The sequence below is a fragment of the Haliotis asinina genome, chromosome 2 (genome assembly GCF_037392515.1).
Source record: "Haliotis asinina isolate JCU_RB_2024 chromosome 2, JCU_Hal_asi_v2, whole genome shotgun sequence".
In the NCBI taxonomy this organism is placed as follows: Eukaryota; Metazoa; Mollusca; class Gastropoda; order Lepetellida; family Haliotidae; genus Haliotis; species Haliotis asinina.
The window spans coordinates 23,422,831-23,443,745 of NC_090281.1; the positions used below are offsets into that span (position 1 = coordinate 23,422,831).

Sequence of the window (20,915 nt, forward strand, 5' to 3'; positions counted from 1 at the left end):
AATTGCTTCCGTGCAAGTCATAGCGGGAACTCGTTAATTGTAAGCCTTTATAATTTGGAAACCTATACCAAAGTACAGATAAGGTATAAAAGGGTCGTTTATCATCCCATGCTAGCTTTCAGGGTAAATATGGCACACTCCAGTTCAGAAATGACTTAAAATTACACAGCAACCAGCTAATTTAGATACCACGAGGCTGGACATTTTCTCTTGGTTTTAAACAAACGCCTGATTTCAAAGAATAAAGGCCTAATGTATGCTTGTTACGGTGGTCGGGTGATCAGGTCAGCTGACTTTGTTGACACATGTCATCATTTCCCAGTTGCGTAGGTCGATGCTCATGTTGTTGATCACTGGGTTGTCTGGTCCAGTCTCGATTTCACTGTTTACCTAGCGCTGCCATAGAGTTGGAATATTGCTGAGTGCGGCCTTAAACTAAACTCATTCAAACAGAGGAACCAACTTAGACTCAATGATTGTGGGTTGGCTGCTTGTCGAAAGAGCAATGACCATATCGTGTTTACTCCGGAGATTGTACCGAATGCGTCACAAGTTCCCACGAAACCCTCGCAATTATGTCTGGCTTCAGGTTGTACATGCGTCGCGTCACATTCTCGTCTAAAGAGGAGGGTCTATTTTAATCCTTTTCTGATTAATATACCGAAGCAGATGGTGATTTCCTTTTCATCTATGACTGATATAATTATACCAGAAAGGGTAATCGGATTATTTTCCGACATGAACTTCTAAAAAATGTTAATATAAATGTACAAATACACCTTTTATTCGTTTTCAGTGTTTGAAAGGTAATACACTGTCTGGAAACGGATGGAATGGATCGATGTAACCTTTGTGTTGCAGCAAACCCTCACATCTAGCATCTAGCATCCAACAAAGACATCCCTACATCATGAGGCCACAGATCGTGGAAACAAGATGGCATCACAATCACCAGTCAGGACTGCTCGTATAGACATACTCGTCATGTCATCCGATCCTCCTAAACCGTTTCAACAAACGCATTATCCTTTTCTAACTTGCCTCGGTGTGCACGGAAGAAAATCAATATACATGCATGTTTCGACGAAAAAAACCCTCTCGTATGCGTGGACCTTTTTGTCATATTCAATGTCGAGAGCCATTCACAAGCACCAAATTTCTGACTGGGAAATATATTGATGGACTCATTTCAATAATTTGTCAGGTTTACCGGAAGTGCGTTAAAAGCCGGAGAGTAACTCAACCGGACCCTGTTTTTTTTTTCTCCTCCCAACCAGAGCTCTTCCTCCGTGAGTAATGCGTTCGCGGTCAATGTACACTCTAATTCACCGAGCTGTGGCTTTATTTCATAAATGACGCGTAAGATATTTGATTTCTTTTCATAAAATCATAAATCTCGGTATTTCATAGCCGATGGGCCTGTTCACACTTTTAAATGTAATCATGAAGCAGTTTATAGGAAGGATGCGATCGCGTATTCAAACAACACTAGACCGAACATAGTCATTAATTTAGGACCAGACCGGTTACAGATTGAAAGCACGTCAGGTAAATGACTGGCGTTACGAACATGGTGTAAGGTGGATTTGTTTGAACTGAAATCAGTGGGAAATCGGCTGTTCTCTGTCCATGACGGTGTGTATACTCTAGAAACAGGTTTTTAATGCTGAATAAACACTCAGGCAGATAGTTCTCTCATAGTCGTCATCATCAATGTTTAATTGCAAAATTTAATGCTTCAACTTCAGCTTAAATGCAATGATGTAGTAGCAGCAGCAGCAGCAGTAGTAGTAGTTGTTGTTGTTGTTGCTGTTGTTGTTGTTGTTGTTGCTGCTGCTGCTGCTGCTGTTGTTGTTGTTGTTGAAGTAGGTTTACTTTGCCAAAAAGGCGTATTTAGATGATAAAAGAGTCTTTGAGTATCATTCGATGAATTCCTATTATCTGACACCATAAAATATAATGAAATAGTTTATAGTCTCTCCTTTAATGCACTTTCTCGTCGCAAACATGAAGGCTATGAACCATTTTATGGATATGTGTTCGTACCAATTCGGCGTTGCCGGGCAACGCGTATACATGGTGGGTGTCATACAAGGAAAGATAGCAAATGGATTCTGATTCATGTCTCAAAGAGAAAGCACTCTCACCTTCCCCTAATCAACATCCGAATGCCTTGAGCTGATCATACTCTGTGAAAGCCTAACACCGTGCGTTTGATATTTGTTTGTTGTTTAACGCCGCACCCAGAAATATTCCAGCTATATGGTGATTGTTTGTAAATAATTGAGACTGAACCAGGTAATCTAGTGATCAATATCATGAGCATCGACCAGCGCGATTGGGATACGATGACATATGTCATGAATCTGACCACCTATCACGTTAGCCGGCTCATGATAAGCATGGATTGCTGAAGACCAGTTCTGACCTGGATACGTGCAAGATTTTCAAACAACCCTTAACTATATATATGTGTTTATTACACTCAACTATATAGTGTAAATATGCATCAGCTGCCGGAGACGATTTACCATTTATCGCGTCAATAAAGACATGCTGGAAATAAGCACATCTGAGAAGTGATGGTTTACATTAGAACCACAGTGGATAAATAACATGATTACCGCTTTGGAACGGACGCGTGTTGAATAACAATTACATGGTAAATTACACGCATATGGTTTTCACTTTGAATATTTGTTGCGCCTTATTTCGTCAAATATTAAATGCATATGTAATATTCCCGTTCAAAGTTGATGCGTCAGTCTGATTAAAAAACTGCCTATATGTAAATCCTGCATCTGTGCGATAGGAACGTGTTCATCTTCAGTGGCCTATCATACATGCTTTTGATGTTGCGGGCAGTGGGATAGCCTAATGGTTAAGGTTTTCGCTCATTACTCTGAATACCCGGGTTCAGTTCCCTCGGGTACAATGTGTGATTATCTGGTGTCACCCGCGGTGCTGGAATATTGCTAAAAGCGGCGTAAAAATAAATTCAACCAATCAGTTCTGGTGTTGCCATTAAGAACATCACTTCAGATATACAACAGTAGTTTCTCCTGTTTAGTAGATAGAGTAAGGACGGGGTTCCATCCTCGGTTGCAGCACCTTGTAGACTTGAATCACCCTGTTTCCCACTCAGCATTACTGTTTACGAACAGTTTGCGAAATAGTTTTCAAATTTTGCAAGCCAGTCGTGATGTTTATGACTGAAAGGTACTAGCCCACAGAATAATTCATTATTACGACATTTCAACGTAGATATGGATTTCACCACTAACCTGCTAACACGATGCACATTTTTATCGCTATAACCTTGCATGATTTAAAAGGGTATTATAACTTAACAAGTCTCAGAGAGTGAAAGGTTTTAAATTACAAAATTACCCCATGAAACTTTACCAGCCAGGCAGGCCAGTGTCTGTGGAGATGTACTGTCTTGACTGGATGTTTACTAGTCATGGACTAGTGGGCGAGTGGCCATTTCGCAAACTGTTGACGAATAGCAGTAAAAAAACATGCATTTGGTATTTGAACGGACTGACTCATGCATATTTGAAACCCTTATTGATAACATCTACTCAGAAGCTGTATATATGCATGAATGTTTATTCCATATTTATGTGCACTGTGTGGCCCCGTAAGTCTAATTTCATTACCAACTGGATTTGGTCTGACCATCTGTTTCTCTGCTAATCACCTTGAAATGCGTGTGTGCGTGTAACCGTTGATGAAGCTGTCAGCAGATTTGCAATTAACAAGTCTATAGTAGAACCACATGCACGTAGTCCCCGTGCGAAGAATGCGCACCTTGTGAATGGACTTGATTGGCATACATAGACACTAAATCTAATCGATAGCAGGGACATACGCACGTGGCTGACGAGAGACTCATGTCAATTACAGGCCCACGATGACAGGTTCTGTCAAAGGCAGTGGCATAACAAGCGCGGACCTGACGCAATGGGTTCGTCAATGACACGCCGTATGCCGGAATAATGCAAGCTGATGAAAACGTATTATCGGCGATAGTGGCCTTTCTGGCTCAAATTTCAAAGCCTTGTCAACCGTTATGAAACGCGGCTCTATGAATTCCTCGCTGAGATAGTCCGTGTGATTTTTGTACTCGTGCCGTTAAGGTACGATAGTAGATCAGGCACGCTTGTTCAGCTATCTGCTCAATTTTGAATCGATGCGTGTACGTGCAAAATCGGTATCCTTCATAGCGATCTTATTTGTCGCCAAATTCATTGGCAGGGTTGACTGAAGTCTCATCTTCCTGCAATTCCTGCATAACAATAATAACGATGATGTCATGTTATATTATATATCACCCGTTCCTAGTCATGTACAAATTCTAGTACTTTAGGGGTTGAGCCCTACAATTTCAGGGGGGAACACCGTTATAACCAGCTCTCAAAGTCACCGACCTGGCCTACACAGCCAACAGGGCTTGGTAGTCAAGACAACGTACTTGTGTATCCCTGAGAAGAGAAAATTAACACGACCGGATCCGATGACTACAGAATCCCTTTAAGAAAGATGTCAAATATACATTAATATGTTTTATCCATCTCATCCATGAAATAACTTGTAACATCTGACCACTTTCTAAAAAGGGGAGGTGGGGTAGCCTCGTAGTTAAAACGTGCGCTCGTCATGCCGAAGAGCCGCGTTCGATTCGCCATATTGGTAAAACTTGTGAAGCCCATTTCTGGTATCCTATGTCGTGATATTGTTGGGATATTGCTAAAAGCTGCGTAAAACCAAACTCACTCACTCACCTTCTAAAAGGGGTGAGTCAGTTGGTTTTACGCCGCTTGAAGATCTTTATAAAGAATTGTATATTCAACGCATATGTTAAATAAATATGGTAACTGAGTGACAACAATAGCCATTAATAATAACATAATAACATCAAACATGACAGATATTACAGATATTATAATGGATGTGATAATAAACAGGTGGCTACACATCCAGTCTAACCAAAGTCAATAGCAGTGAGCAGTCATGAATAGAAAGCCATCCACTCCCCATGACGTCACAGATGATTCTGGCAACAGAACAGGCAAGATGGGCTTTTTGTGGTTTTCTTTTTAATAATGAGATGAAGAAACCGCCATTTTCTAAATTATCTCAGAACAATGGATAATGTGAAGACAAGCCTACTCGCATCTCGGAATACGCGATCATCTGTCCCTTGTGACTTAATGCTGGAAGAACCAGCTCCTTCAATACACGTACGTCCGTTAATCTCATAGCTTGTAGATTACTCACTAAATAATTACAAACGCAGTTTTCACAGAAACATGTGTAATTCAACACAGACAAATGATCATCTGTTTTCTCAGCCAACGCAATCTGTCATCTGCGGATGATTGGGACTGGTTTAACAACACTGGCATAATCAGCCACCCACCACGCATTCCCATCTCCATGACATCGACGTATTAAATGTTGATTATGAAGACAATGGCTACAATGTTCTGCGAACACAATACATTTCATCAACACAGAAAAAAACACTTGGATTGATTTCGAAAGTGCGCTATGAAAGCATACTTTTTGCTAATGTTATGTTTTTAAAACATCAAACTGAATACATTAATTCGGCGCTTCGTTGTCTGGATCAGAGGATTAATTGGAAAGTCTGGTGCGCGGTCATATGTGGATGGCAATCTGCTATAGCACGGACACGCCGCGGCTGAACTAATGGAGGAAACGTATTTTGTGATAGCTGCTGAGAAAGGGTCTTACCCGCTGTTACCAGTTTTCCAGAAACATCACATATTGTACCCGAATGGGGAATCAAACCCGTCCTTCGGCGTAACGAGCAAACACTCGAACATCGAGACCGACAGACATCACTATCACGTTTTAGTTTATATTGTCCATTGTCAAACATGATACATAATTTTATTCCTGATAAATGATAATTACGATGAGGAAACACTGTCATTATCATATGTCATTCTTTAAGAAGTCGTAGATGAAGACTTATCGTCACTTGCGGAAGTAACCTACGAACTGCAGGTAAACAAATTTATGATATAGGTATGAATAAATGAACTTAATCGATTTAAACCCAGAACACCTATCTGAAATATGAAATAGGATATTCATCAAGCAGACATCGGATGAGTGTATGCGTTTAGTTTTACACCGCACTCAGCAATATTCCAGCTATATGCCGACTGTCAGTAAATAATCAAGGCCGGATTCATGTCTCAGACAGAAAGCACTATCACCTTTCCCTATCCAACATCGAAAACCTTGCGCTGATCATACTCTGTGAAAGCCTTACACTGTGCTTTTGTTCTGTGTTGTTTAACGCCACACTCAGAAATATTCCAGAACTATGCCGACGGTCTGTAAATAATCATGTCTGGACCAGATAATCCAGTGATCAACAGCACGAGCATCGACCTACGCAGTTGAGATACGTTGACATGTGTCAACCAAGAGGGAAACCACCCAACCCCTTTAATCGCCTCTTACAAGCACGGGATGCTGAAGACCAACTCCAACCCGGATCTCCACAAGTAAGACTTCCTGTATCGATGGCTGGAGGAAACTGAAGAACACCAACTGGTGGTCTCTCTGACTTCAGTATAGTCCTTGGTCATTTTGGTTTCAGTTGGATGAGTGAGTGAGAGAGTTTAGTTTTACACCGCACTCAGCAATATTCCAGCTATATGACGGCGGTCTGTAAATAATCGAGTCTGGATCGGATAATCCAGTGACCAACAACATGAGCATCGATCTGCGCAGCTGGGAACCGATGACATGTGTCAACCAAGTCAGCGAGCCTGACCCTCCGATCCCAATAGTTGCCTCTTACAACAAGCGTAGTCGCCTTTAATGACAAGCATGGGTTGCTGAATGCCTATTCTATCCCGGGACCTTCACGGGTCTTCAGTTGGATGAGGAGCTGTTGGGTAGCCTTGTGGATGAGCGCCCGCTTGTTACTCCGTAGACCTGGGTTCGATTCCGCACCCACGTGGGTACAATTTGTGTAACCATTTGTGGTGTCCCCCGCCATGACATTGCTGGAATATTGCTAGAGGCGGCGTAAAACTAAACTCACTCACTCTATTGGATAACCCCATTTATGGGATTTTGAAATTAAGTGTTTTGGATGGGTTTATTGCCTCCATTACAATGGCCATTCCATGATGGTGATGCGTGCAAGCTTGTATCGTTAATGTATGAGTGAGTGAGTCACGCCGATACAGACACTACTGTTATGATCCCTATCAAAGGCTAAATGGTATATATCACGAACCGGCATTGTCGCATGCCATCGACTGGGATGGAAGATGTAGCATTTTCTTTCATGAAGTTGCTGCCTTGAATTCTGAAAACGCCGGCACTAAGACACAGATCGGCAAGCCCCTGAGGCCTTAAAAGCAATTATACGTTCGGCAGTTTATGGTGGAGGATTCGCTGTCACGCAAGATGATGACAGATCATGTATTCAGTACTTGATCTCAACAGTGATTAAGAGTTTACAACTTCATGCACCGATCTGACGTTGCCAGGAGTTGTGGATGTTCTCGGTCGCCATGAATGTGTGAGTGAGGTTAGTTTTACGCACCTCTCAACAATATTCCAGCAATATTACGGTGGGGGACACCAGAAATGGGCTTCACACATTGTGACCATGTGGGGAATCGAACCCGGGTATTCGGCGTGACGAGCGAACGCTTCAACCACCTGACTATCCCAACCGCCCCTAAAGGCAGTTGAAGGACTAAGAATCTGCGTAGGTCTGCAGTTCTCACGGACATACTCTCTCAGCTGGCCATATTTCGAAGAGCTTGACATATGTCCAACATGTGTGCGCGACAATAATGTTACACACGGGTTGCTGAATACCACACATATGATATGACGTGATGTGACAGGACTGTCAAGTTCATCATAGCTAAACAAATGAGATGTCTGAGGTTCTCAGGGCACGATGATGAAATGGTCAAGTTGTCCACTATTGGATAGTAAGTCAGGCCATAAACCTTAAGCTAACAACAGGATTCCGGGTTCGGATGGGCCTGAAGCAAACCTGCACTTGCCATATCGAATGACCAGGCATGTGGTCTAGTTCCGTCTTCCTACATGGTGCCTTACGTTGCTTAGTATATCGACCACTGGTTTGGTCCGTTTTTGATTATTTACATGCTAAAGTATTGCCGAAGCACCGAGTAAACAACTCAAAAACTAAGATACTGTTCTTAAGAACATTCAAGGAAGTGTTTCACCTCGATGCAGTGTGTATTCCTACAACAAATAATGGTAAGAGTATTGTATTTCCGGGAGAATAAATAAAACCAGCACAATATTATCATCAATTTCCAAAAGTCAGAGATGCAGGGAAGAGTGACCATGGTTTTAAGCCGCTTTTAGAAATATTTCATCAATATCGTGCCCCTGAAATGGGCTTCGTACATTGTACCATGTGAGGAATCGAACCCGGGACTTCGGCATGACGAGCGGACGCTTTAACACAAGGGTACCAGATGCCGAGAAGAAACGGATCCTGTTTAAGGTGGAATGGAACACTGGGTGTCCGGAATACAAATGTAAGTAAAAAAAACACCGGGTCTCCAAGGTTAAGGAGCATAAAGAATTCCAAAAGGTATAAAGTACTAAAATTACAAAAAGAATGCTATACAAAATACCACATAGCAAGATGGCCGATGGTAATCTCCCAATATTTTCTGACAGATTGATCTGACCACGAATATCCTTTAAATGAATAATGCATTTTTTTTATTAGCCATCAACTCTTTTCACACATAAATTTAAAGCATTTGACATTTGAAACAACATGCGATATGCACAGATATATTGACATTGGTTACTTGAAGTTTATATATAGATTCCTCGGCAATGACCTCCAGTTCCAACAGAACGGTTATAGTTGAGCCCATGCCGGCACTGTCAGTAGGTAATGGGTTATCGCTGTGGGGAGCGTTGCGAACTTAGTGTGTGTGTGTTCGCGTTCTCACTACTCTCAAGTTGACTCGTTTCAATCAACAATCTTTACAGTTGACTAATCTGTAAAATGGCGTCGGCAGCCTTGCCTGGCGGGGTGCAAAGTGAGCCGAGAGTGATGGGCCGTGAAATCTTCAGGCATCAAGAAAATACAACGTGACTGTTAATTGGCTTTGTTTGAAGTGAGAGTATGGTGTCGCTGTTATATTATCTCATTGCCATGGTAACTAACATTCACGCAAAGAATCATTGGAAGTAGTTTTTTAGATTTTTTCGAAACATCGACAACGGCGTACAGATGATTGGGACCCTTTTTCCACAGGTTTCAGCTAAATAGCGTGATTAAACCAGTGGTATTTTACACATCGTTACAAAATACCATATCCCTGGGTTCTGCAGTTACTGTGGAATGCACCATTTCGGAGAACATTTACCTGTAATGTTCTTGTCTTGAAACAAAGTCATTTTGACTCTGCAAATCAAAATACGTTTTTTATTTCTTGATCTCCTGGACCTGTTTTTGTGTTGTATCCTCTGACGAAACAAAGCGCCATACCATAAGTTAACTTTGACCGGTCAGTTTTATCACCAATGGCGTTTCTTCAAAATGTGATAGTGGTTGACAGGATCGAGTAACTTACAGTTATCTGCCCTTGGTTGTTTACAAACACGACAGGCTTGATCACTCTACGTGTTTCCTAATTTTACACTTTCTGGAAGGTTGACCTATTTGTCTAGTACAGGTTGTGTACATGTAAAGCTGAAGAGACAGAATGTAAGCAGTCAACCGGGGAGCACAATTGACCCCGACGTGATACGTCCAGTTTTGTTTTAATGTCAGCGTTTCGTCAGACTAGCTTGGTGCCCAGGTCCCAGGGAAAAAACTAAGAAGGATATTGTATACAGATGTGTTTTATCATGACACCACTGCTAATCGTGCAAAGGTCGCCTTGGAGAACGTTTCAACGACGCTTCTGTCACTGAATGTAACTTCAGTTTAGGAGAAACAGAAGTGTCGGGTGACATGAGAGAACTCACTTCATCATTCGTAATGGTATTCTGACTGGCCTACACTACTGGAACAATCTGTCAAGATTATGTTCATACTGTGTGTAGATGCAGGGACGTAACGTCACGTTGAAGCACGACACTTGTCCCAGCACACATACTGCACGACCTTGTGAGGCAATATGACACCAGCGGGGCTGTCCGGGCAGTCTGTTTCTCTTGACCTCTCTGACATGGGGCGGACGATGCCTATGACAGGTCCAGGACCAGTCGCTAACCCTGTTTTGGTTAGGCCTATGTTGGTTAACATTTGGAACAACCAAGGATCTATCCAATGTGTCGGGACGGTGGGGTAGCCTAGTGGTTAATGCGTTCGCACGTCCCAGGTTCGATTCCCCACATATGTACAATGTGTGAAGCCAAATTTCTGGATTCATTTCTCTTCACGTTCACCCTTAAGCACACCGCATGGAATGCACGTGCACAACGCTTTAGCTCCACAGACGTGCACTGGGTGTCATTCTCGATTTTGACACTTTTCAGAAAGGTCGGTAAATCACTGCAGACCATTAAATTTGACTATAATCTTACCTCAAACAGTTGTTAGCGTTTGTTTCAAGCCTTTTTTTAAATGTGTGAAAAGGACAATTGTGCACATGCACGTCATACACCAACAATTAGACCCGTGAAGACCCTCAATAGAATAGGTCTTCAGCACCTCAAACTTGCCACAAAAGGCGACTATGCGTTATTGGAAGAGGCGGCTAACGAGATCGGATGGTCATGTTCACTGACTTGGTTGACACGTCATCGGTTCCCAATTGCGCATTGCGGGTCGATGTCCATGCTGGTGATCACTGGATTGTTTGGTCTAGGCAGGATTATTTACAGATCGCCGCATTCTCAAAACAGTCATCTTCATATCAACAATGGTTGACTCCGATACATCTAATTCGCCCGAGAATAACATGTTCCTCCTGGGGATTTGCAAAGCATTGCATTGTGACCAAAGGCGATTTTCGCATTCATTTTTTCCGTTTTCATTTAAAAATTTGCATTTCGCGCATTCCGTACCCCAGCAGTTATATGGTCGGAATGTAACGTTTGTTCAATGGTCTTTTATCACGAGAAGAAATATATTACTGAGCGATTGTCTATTCGCCTTTGAGACAGTGAAAATAGCAATGAACGCTTCACATCCCGCATGCAGCCCGTGCGTCACGTAGATAGGAGATTGAATGCTCGTGCTGCACGTGCCAATAACACTCTTTACATGCTTAACGTCAGAGGGCACAGAGGCAACACAGATATCAATTTCCCGAGAGTTGTGTGTGGTGTAGGGGAACAACTTACAGCCACACGTCACAAGCGGCTTCATGTATTCCCTCGCGTTTGACATTTGGCAACTTTGCGCAGCATTAATAAAGACTACACACTCTGCATTGTACATAAAATACCAAACACGTTTCAAGATAACGCAGCATGCGTGTACGCGTGGGATTCAATATCTACGCAGCAGAATACATGCACATTGTAAAGTAGACACCACTACGCAGTAGAATATATCATAAAGGAGACACCACTACGCAGTAGAATATATCATAAAGGAGACACCACTACGCAGTAGAATATATCATAAAGGAGACACCACTACGCAGTAGAATAAACCGTAAAGTAGACTTCACTACGCAGTAGAATGTGTCGTGAAGTCGACACCACTATGCAGTAGAATATATCGTAAAGTCGACACCACTATGTAGTAGAATATTTGTAAAGTCAACATCACTATGTAGCAGAATATATGGTAAAGTAGATACCACTTCGCAGATGAAAACATCACTCAACTGCCAATAGCATGTAGTAGATATCACCCATTGGTCAAACCACAGTCTACGCTAGACAACATTAGGTAGTAAACACCACTACGTAGTCGAAAACAACACGCATCTGCACAGTATACCGTGTCAGTATATACAGTATATGTGTCAAAACCATCACACACACAAAACAGCAGCGCAGTAAACACCGAGCATCACTCAATACCTCGCATTTGGCATGGGGCATCACTCAACATCATACAGAATGTTTTACCATGCACTAGATCACGGAAAGACAAAACATTTGACAGGGCGACGCCACAGAGACTTAAAACAAGATTCACTCACTTTGTGATCACCTGGCAACATGTATATGACGCATACTAACACATACCACCCGGACATTACGAACTGCTATTCATGTGCGTGACATCTTTCAGTGAATGCTTCTAGTTTTAAGGCGGTTTAACGATGTTCCAAACTTTTCAATACCTGAAATATGCTGCATTGTGTCCATGTGGGGAATCGAACCCGGGTCTTCGGTGTGACGAGTGAACGCCTTAACCACGAGGCCACCGCCCTTTCAGGCGCACTTGAATCATACACGTTAAGCTTTATTTGGAATACAATTTAATCAAGTCAATGATCATAAAACTATGTTTCGTTCTACAATTTCTGATCGATTTGTTGCGATAATAGTTTGACATTTGGATGTTCTGTATATAGATATACCAACTTTCCATCGATGCTGGTCTTATCAAATGTACGAAAAAATCGTAGCGGCATACAAATATCGACTGTTTCAATTTCAATTAGAGCATTGATACTTTGCAATTCCGCATCAGTTCAATTAATTGTGAAGAGAAACTTTATCAGTGATACCGTTCACATAACCTTACCGTCGGTCTTTTATGACAGCCGGTCTTCACATGTCAATTTCATGTCACGTTGACACGAAGGAGTGTTATAACAGTTCCATCGATCGGGCCCTTAAATGCGTGTAGTTCACCTTGCCGCACGTGCTCACGTGGAAAGTGACATTATGGAATTGTTGTGGATGATGAGATTTCATCAAAACCAATAATTCGGTGGAACAGGTTTTTGAATCAAAATCGTTCATTGATTAATTTCTTTTCGCAGAGCTGTTCTTGGTGTGACCTAAAAATTTAACGTAACTGCAAACAGATAATTGTTCTTGTAAAAAAGTGTAATTATTGCTGGATTTGATAACGGTTGATGAATTTTAAATATATGTTTTTGCTGAAATATGAATGCCGAAAGTGAGATAAGACAGGTTGACAGCAGTTTTATTTTCTGGCAGGAGAATTGATACCAGTCACAACATCACCATCAACATCTTCAACAATAACGTTATGAACACCACCAACACAATTATCATCACATTCATCAACACTAACACCATCCTCAACTTCATTAACAGCATCATCCACACTATCATCAACAACACTACCGTCATCATTAGTCTACTGGTTAAAGTGTCCGCTCATCACGCTGAAAACCCGGGTTCGACTCCCCACGTGGGCACAATGTGTGAAGCTAATTTGTGGTGCCGTGATATTGCTGTAATATTACTAAAAGCTGCATAAAACTAAACTCACTGACTCACTGAAACCCTCACTCAAAGGACAATTTTCAGTATTAACATTCTCCTAATTTCTTCAATCCAGACATCTACCTTTACTATTGTTACAAATAGTTTTCTAGATGACATGTTAAATGGTGTCTGCATATGAAGTACACAGAACCTGCTGAAACACATGAAAAGAAACATTATATATTTTACAACTTCATGAAACAGTAGTTGGACGTTTCCCCCAATATCTGGACTTTCATACAGTTTACATTTCCATGAAGAACACATCATCATCATCATCATCATCATCATCATCATTATCATCATCACCATCATCATCATGGCCGCCGTCCTCGTTATCGTCGTCCAAAGCAGCTACAATATAATCGTCCCCTCCACTAGCATCGACACCATGACCAGTCTCGACATCATCACCAACAACATCCTCAACAAAAGGCCATCACTGCTTTTAGTACCACAATATTCATTATTCTGCCATCTGCATTCTCTATGAATAATGTCTTTTCACAGTAATGTCTTCTGAAACCACGCACTAATTACATTATTTCTATGGAATGAATATTCTGTATTGTTCTAAATATTAGCAACATCATTGAAAGCGCCACCATCAAGCCTGTAATAATCATCAACGTTATTATCTATAATGGATATAACAGCAGTAGCTTCACCGCCATCATCAAAACCATCCTCATCATAATCGACATCGTCAACATCAAATCGTTTAACTTAATCGTAACCAAAACTTTTGTCATCATCATCGCCTCACCCCTATCATCATCATCGTCGTCGTCGTCGTCGTCATTATCATCTTCATCATCAACATCATCACCAATATTAACATCATCATTACCTTTTCCAACAACGTCATCATCAACAACTTCATTACAACAGACAACAGTTGCCACCAACAGCCGTGGGGTACAGACAGCTTGTTATCAACAGTGTACCTCATCAATCAAAATGAATGACATTGTATGACATCTGGAAAGCGTCACACTCTCAGCCACTCCCGAAATAGCCATGAATACCATATCCCCACAGCGGCCTTGGCTGCGAGACATTCCGCAGTATTCTGCGCTAATCACAAAAACCACCAACCTATTACCGTACAACATCACATATTGTGAGACAACATCCTTACTTTGTCTGTCAGCGAAGAAGTCAATGTTACATATCTTATGGGAATAATCTCCTCTCGTCACGCAATCTTCGTGAATAATGATATCAAAATAGATTTTCTACAGTTCTTAAAGCATTCCCTCTTGGCGGAGAAAGTCTGTCCCCTTCATCAGAGTGCGACGACTTCACAAAACCTATGCATCGAGAACTCTCGAGGGTGGAAAAATTCCCTCGGAGACTCTGCTAATGGGAAAACTGATTTGGGAACTATTGTGTGGGGAATTTTTGCTCTTGTAATAAACGCAGGTGACAGGTGCCTGTCAAGCTGGGGTGATCTAGTCGGTCAGCGACGGTCAGGATGGGTTATACAACACGTGTGTACGATATTGATTTGCCGAATAAGAGCCCCTAGACGCTAATGACGTAGGGCGAGTGATAATGATTGTCGTCGATGCTGTTGGTGTGGCGTAGTTGTCGTGGTAGTGGTTGGAGAGGCAGTCGTTCCTCCACTTGGTCTGTATCCGACATGTAGTAATCATGGTTCAACTTCGTTACTAAAGATAACTGTTCTAACCATACTTTTAATTACCGAAATGTGTTCTGTCCGAACTTCGTAATTACTGGCAATTGTTCTATCGAACTTTGTAATAACTGGCAATTGTGCTCTACCGAACTTTATAATAACTGGCAATTGTTCTATCGCACTTTGTAATAACTGGCGTTTGTTCTGTTCGAACTTTGTAATAACTTTCAATTGTTCTACCGAACGTTGTTATTACCGAAAATTGTTCCACCGAACTATGCAATAAACGAAATTCTTGAATTGGTTCTGGTTAGGTGAAATTTGGACTAACATCACGTTAAATATTATTAGTCGAGTGTTTTTAGCATGGGCGATAGGTACGATCACATTTGACCATAAGCCACGCCCTACACCCCCACCCCCTAACACACTCCTCTCCATCATATCGATATATGAATCATCTATATTAGCGGAACATACCATATGTAAAGTATTCGTAGCAGTACTAAGTGAGTGAATGAATTGGGATTTACGCCGCACTCAGCAATATTCCAGCTATCTGTAAATAATCGAGTCTGGACCCGACAATCCAGTGATCAACAACATGAGCATCGATCTACGCAATTGGGATACCATGACAGATATCAACCAAGACTGAACACCAGATCCCGTTAGTCGCCTCTTACGACAGACATAGGTTACTGAAGACCAATTCTACCCCGGATGTGCTGAAACAGTTGCAGCTGCAGAACGTACCCGCGTTGCCATAGTTTCCGTTTCTCCGAGTGAAGTTGGTATTAATCCGCATATGTATATCGCACACCATGATCACATCTACACAGAACACCGGGTGTTGTAATAATATTTATACAGGGTTGGTGAGTGAGTGAGTGAGTATGGTTGTACTCCGCTGTAACAACAGTCCAGCGATAACACTGCGGGGGACACGGGCTAACATTTCAGCACCCTGACAATCCCACCACCCCTACATCAGTAATGTTACTACAGAGTGAGTGAGTGAGTTGGGTTCTACGACAGTTTTAGCAAGATTCCTGCAATAACACCGCGGGAGACACCAGAAATGGGCTTCACACGTTGCACCCAAGTGGGGAATCGAACCAAGGTCTTCAGCGTCATAATCACGCTTTAACCATTAAACAATCCCACTGACCCATTTCCACCAGAGGTTCGACTTTTTAACTTTGTTGGATATAGAACGGCTCCTCTACTTAACCAACACACCGCCATGTTCTTGATAAAATCATATCTCCATATATCGCAGGCGTTTTCCGCTACTTTAATAAATTCTCCTTTTCCCGGTGTAAAATCCCCATTAGGCATGTCAAATGCAATGTACCGTACTGGTGATACGGAGTTACATGGAAATGATATCGTCAAGGGATTTTATTACTTGTGTAGTTACGTGTGGCCTAATGTTTCAACGTTCTCAGTGTCTCGTTTTAATCCCGTTATGAATCTATTCACGAGGCACGTAATCATACTGGGATTTACAGAGCGTATTATAGCTGAACGCAACTCAATCCTGCTTGAAAGCGTAAGCTCCCGGTGCTGAGTTAAAATGCTTCCCATGACAGATGGACCTCCTCCCCGTGTTGACAATTCTTCAACAGATGAAAGCAGAGAGCAAGGACATTTTCTGAGCTTATAAATGGAAGGTCGGTGTAGTTTAGATGTCAGTAACACCAGAGTCCTACTGAACGCTGTTCTCATATTAATAACAAATCAGTTATTGTTTGGATTCATATTTACTGCTTGCGTTCGATGTAATACTTTTAGGTTTGGCGGTACAATCCCCGTAGGTTTCTAAAAAGTTTTAAAAGTCTAGGAACTGAGTCACTTCAGGATCTCTATGTATAAGAAGAGGCCGTTATATAACCAAAAAAAAGTCATTCAAAACAGTGTCAAACACAATTCATTCACCCATAGAACTTACATGCGAAGGGCGAGTCAAAAGAATAAATTGTCCAGAATGATGATGTCACGACTAGGTCATTGTTTCCATGGTTATAGTTTCTGTCTTTTTTTTATTTTCTTTTTTTTTCTTCTTCTTTCTTTTATTTTTTTGTTTTGCCACACTCAGCAATACACAGCTGTATGGGGGTATTCTGTAAATAATCGTGTCTGTACGAGATAATCCAGTGATCAACAGCATGAGTATCCATCTATGCAACTGGGAACCGTGCCACAGCGAGCCTGGCCACATGATCCTGTCTCCTCTTACGAAAAGCAACCAACGGATCCTCAGTGATATATCATTATGTCGTCATCATCATCACCAGCATCATCATCATCAGGATTATTTCTACGATTATCACCACTATTGCTGATGATGCAGTGCACGTAATGAATGAACCTAGATAGCATGAACTGAGGTCCACACTGGATGTGTGTCAAGTGGGATGACGTCTACTGACGTCTGGACCCAGATCAGTGAACGAACACAACATGCATGTATTCGTCTATGTACGTAAAAATAGCTTGATTACATGCTGATAGATAACACACACGGAACTTGCCACGCGATATCCCACCAGCGAGAACTCCGATTCCAAACCATCAATAACAGGCCTCCCCTCTAATCACACCGACATTTTCTGAGGACCACACGTCGTTACAAAAACACGAGTCCCTATCGTCTCTCGGTGCCATTTTCAAATATAAATAACACAGGTGGTCGAACTGAAAAACCGAAATGTACAACGATTCACCTGGACTGAAATACCTTTAAAAACAGTTCACCTGGAGTTCGTTAACAAGTTCATTCCATTACGAAACTCATCACTGTGGCTGAGATGCTACACTTACAAAGCTTTCTTTACTGTTAAGTAAACATGACGCTTGGGCGAGCTCCAATAATATCTGGCTTCGTTTAACCTATCAATGTTGTTAGAATTATTGTCTATCAAACCAACTGAACCAAATTACCTGTGCACCTGGTCACCGCTCGAGGGCAAACTGTTTAACTTGTACCTCGTACTTCACGTCCTGTTAATATTTTTTATTCATGAAAGCAAATCGATGTCTTCCATTCTACTTTCTACAACATTTCAGCAGACTGTTTTACACCTTAAGTATTTACTCTTCATGTGCATTTGGCGGTGAAATAGACTTGATCAAACTTAATTTATACTGAAAAAGTTGTCTGTGTTTTCAACAAACGGTTTGGTGATGATCAAAACTATCAAATAAACGCGCGGAAACATTACTATTATGTAAATAAATGAAATCACAATTCTCATCACAAATAGAAGATCTATCGATGCAGATAGAGTAATCAATATGAAATGTACATATGGGAGTCACATGTGTCCTGAGGAAGACTACTCATGTTATTACATATATTTGATTGACGGCAATAAGACGCAATGTACACACACTCGACATTGATCACAAAAAGCACAGCACCCACCTGCTACATCAGCCAGTTGAAATGTACACGCTATGAACAACACGCTTAGCGAGATCCACTGCCTGCCCATTGTGGCAACTGTTGTCGATGTCGGCGTAGCGATCTGGTATCCCCCTTTCGTCACAGCGTTAGATCCCCGTGCCTTATCAAACCCTCTCCAATTAGCTCAACATCGACTTCTGTCGGCCTCCGTTTTTCCAAGTGAGAGTGTATCACATTTCTAGCCCCGAGCCGCGTGCGATTGTTTTGACGTTGGTGCTAGCACTGCACGTGAATATATAGCTGCCCCGCAATGAAAAAGTCCCGTGTTCAGAGCTTTGATATGAAAGTCGATAATTCGATACAGTCGCTTTGTTTTGGTCAGTATCGATACGTGGGTTGTTCCGGTCAGTGTAAGTCTAATCTGGATTTGATGAGTCACTGATTATATTTTCACAGTCGCTAGGTTGGTTCAGCGAATCGTCGTCAGCCGAGAGATAGCATGATTCTAAAACGGTCGCGTGTGCAGAGCAAACTTTTGTCAAATTTCCATAACTGCCGTCATATAAGCGAACTATATAAGCCGCTACAAAAACGTAATCCCGCAGTCACAAGCGATTTTATGACCGACTAATCCTGGCTTCAGCTGAAATCATATGCTTTTATCGGCCAAAGCGTGATGCTTGCCATTTGTTGCCACGAAAACATCTCCGTATGAATACACCATCAGTTTTATCGAGTCGGTACAGTTTACATTTATCCCCAAAAACTTCCGAGAATCGTGATAATTAGCTTTTTCCTGATATTTTCGCAAGTTGAAGCAATCTTTTATTCCGCGTGAAAATCCATTCTAAAGTCAGTATTGACCAAACCCAGACACCATCAGCAAAGCCACTCTATTACAGTTAAACACCAACCCGACATGCCTATTCCGGCGTTTGGGAGAGAGTTTCAAACAATTCTCTGGCATCAAAATGGCACATCAATGTGACGCGAAGGAAATTCAAAATGTTTACTATGCCGGGAATTGTTCCATCACATGTCCGTTATTTGAAATATTCGATACGTTTTCCATATTCCCTAGTAAGATTAATTTTCCCAAGTCAATCATGCCGCGGCCCCATTGTTCTCATCCCGACAAGACAACTCTCGTCAGGAGTAACGAGATCTCGGGCGCATCTGACCGTCATAACGAATCTCTGATATCTCCATCGTCTATGAATGATTAATGCAGTGAAGATCAAATCTTGAAAATCTGAATTTTACACGATAACAACTAAACTAAAGGCGTCTTAGATCCGAATACTCATGGCAGATGATCTCACTCCATCGTCCGGAGTAATTAGGACGACGTCTTTGACAGATATGCCCCTTTCACGTTTCACGAATTCCTTGAGAAATTCAACAAAGCTTACCGGGGCATAAAATTCCGATTTCGATTATTCGTTCACTGAGTTCCTTTCACCGTTAGGTCGCTTACAGAGATGTAATCCTTTCCGATACACCGATGCGAATCTTGAATGACTCCATGCCTGAAAAGAAAATTTAGTAACATGTGTCAAATCAATATCAGCATTCTACCTCCCGTGAAAGACGAAGCCTTCGCTGACATTTTCATATTCGAGCAGTTTATCATCGTGGCCAACCTGAATCACGATGTTGTACATCACAGAAAAAATATACTCAGTATACAGATGATGTACAGATATGATCGCTTGAAGATTGTGTCCTGTGGGACTTCGTTCCAATATCAATATGTATTTTATGGTACTGTTATGAGAACATTTCCTTAGATTAAGGTCATGTTTAACATAAACCTAGATACGTCCTCAGCGAGCTCTCGTAAATTCTCATGCACGTGTTCTGTCTGGCCATGCGCACTAGGATTTTGTGATACTCCTGCCTCAGATATTACCATATAACCCGGTTGATTAACGTCACTATGTTGACTTACACGACTGAGCGGATAATCTCCCCTTAATCCCTTCGTGGTTTCGTCGACAGTGCTTAAAATCCGGACCGTAAACATATATTGGTATGAATTGTTCAGTGTGGCGAAAGTCAACGCGTTGTTTCCATGCTGGCATTCTGTGCTCAATAAAATAAGATGTCCCCCCCACACCCCATCCCTTATTGTAAATTTGTGGTGCCGTTTTTGTTGTTCTCACACTTTAAACCTTTACATAACCTTCACAAATACTTATTATTTAGGGACGGTGGGGTAGGCAAGTGGGTAAAGCGTTCGCTCGTCACATGGAAGACCCAGGTTTGATACCCCACATGGATGCAGTGTGTGAAGTTCATTTCTGGTGTTCCCCGCCGTGATATTGCTGGAATAATGTTAAACACGTCGTAAAACTATACCCACTCACTCTCTCACTTATCGTTTAATATTCCTATTCATTTTGAATCATGGTCAGTTAA

General features: G+C 41.7%; 1 protein-coding gene across 1 annotated transcript in view; it reads right to left on the minus strand.

Annotated features, from left to right (window-relative positions):
• The window catches only part of LOC137273415 (protein lev-9-like), a 61,968-nt gene extending 43,306 nt beyond the window's left edge, over positions 1–18,662 (minus strand). The window contains exon 1 of the mRNA XM_067806097.1: positions 18,513–18,662. Coding sequence (XP_067662198.1) covers positions 18,513–18,582 — 70 coding nt within the window. The 5' untranslated portion in view covers positions 18,583–18,662. The remainder of the gene's footprint in view (positions 1–18,512) is intronic.
• Between the last annotated feature and the right edge of the window lie 2,253 nt (positions 18,663–20,915).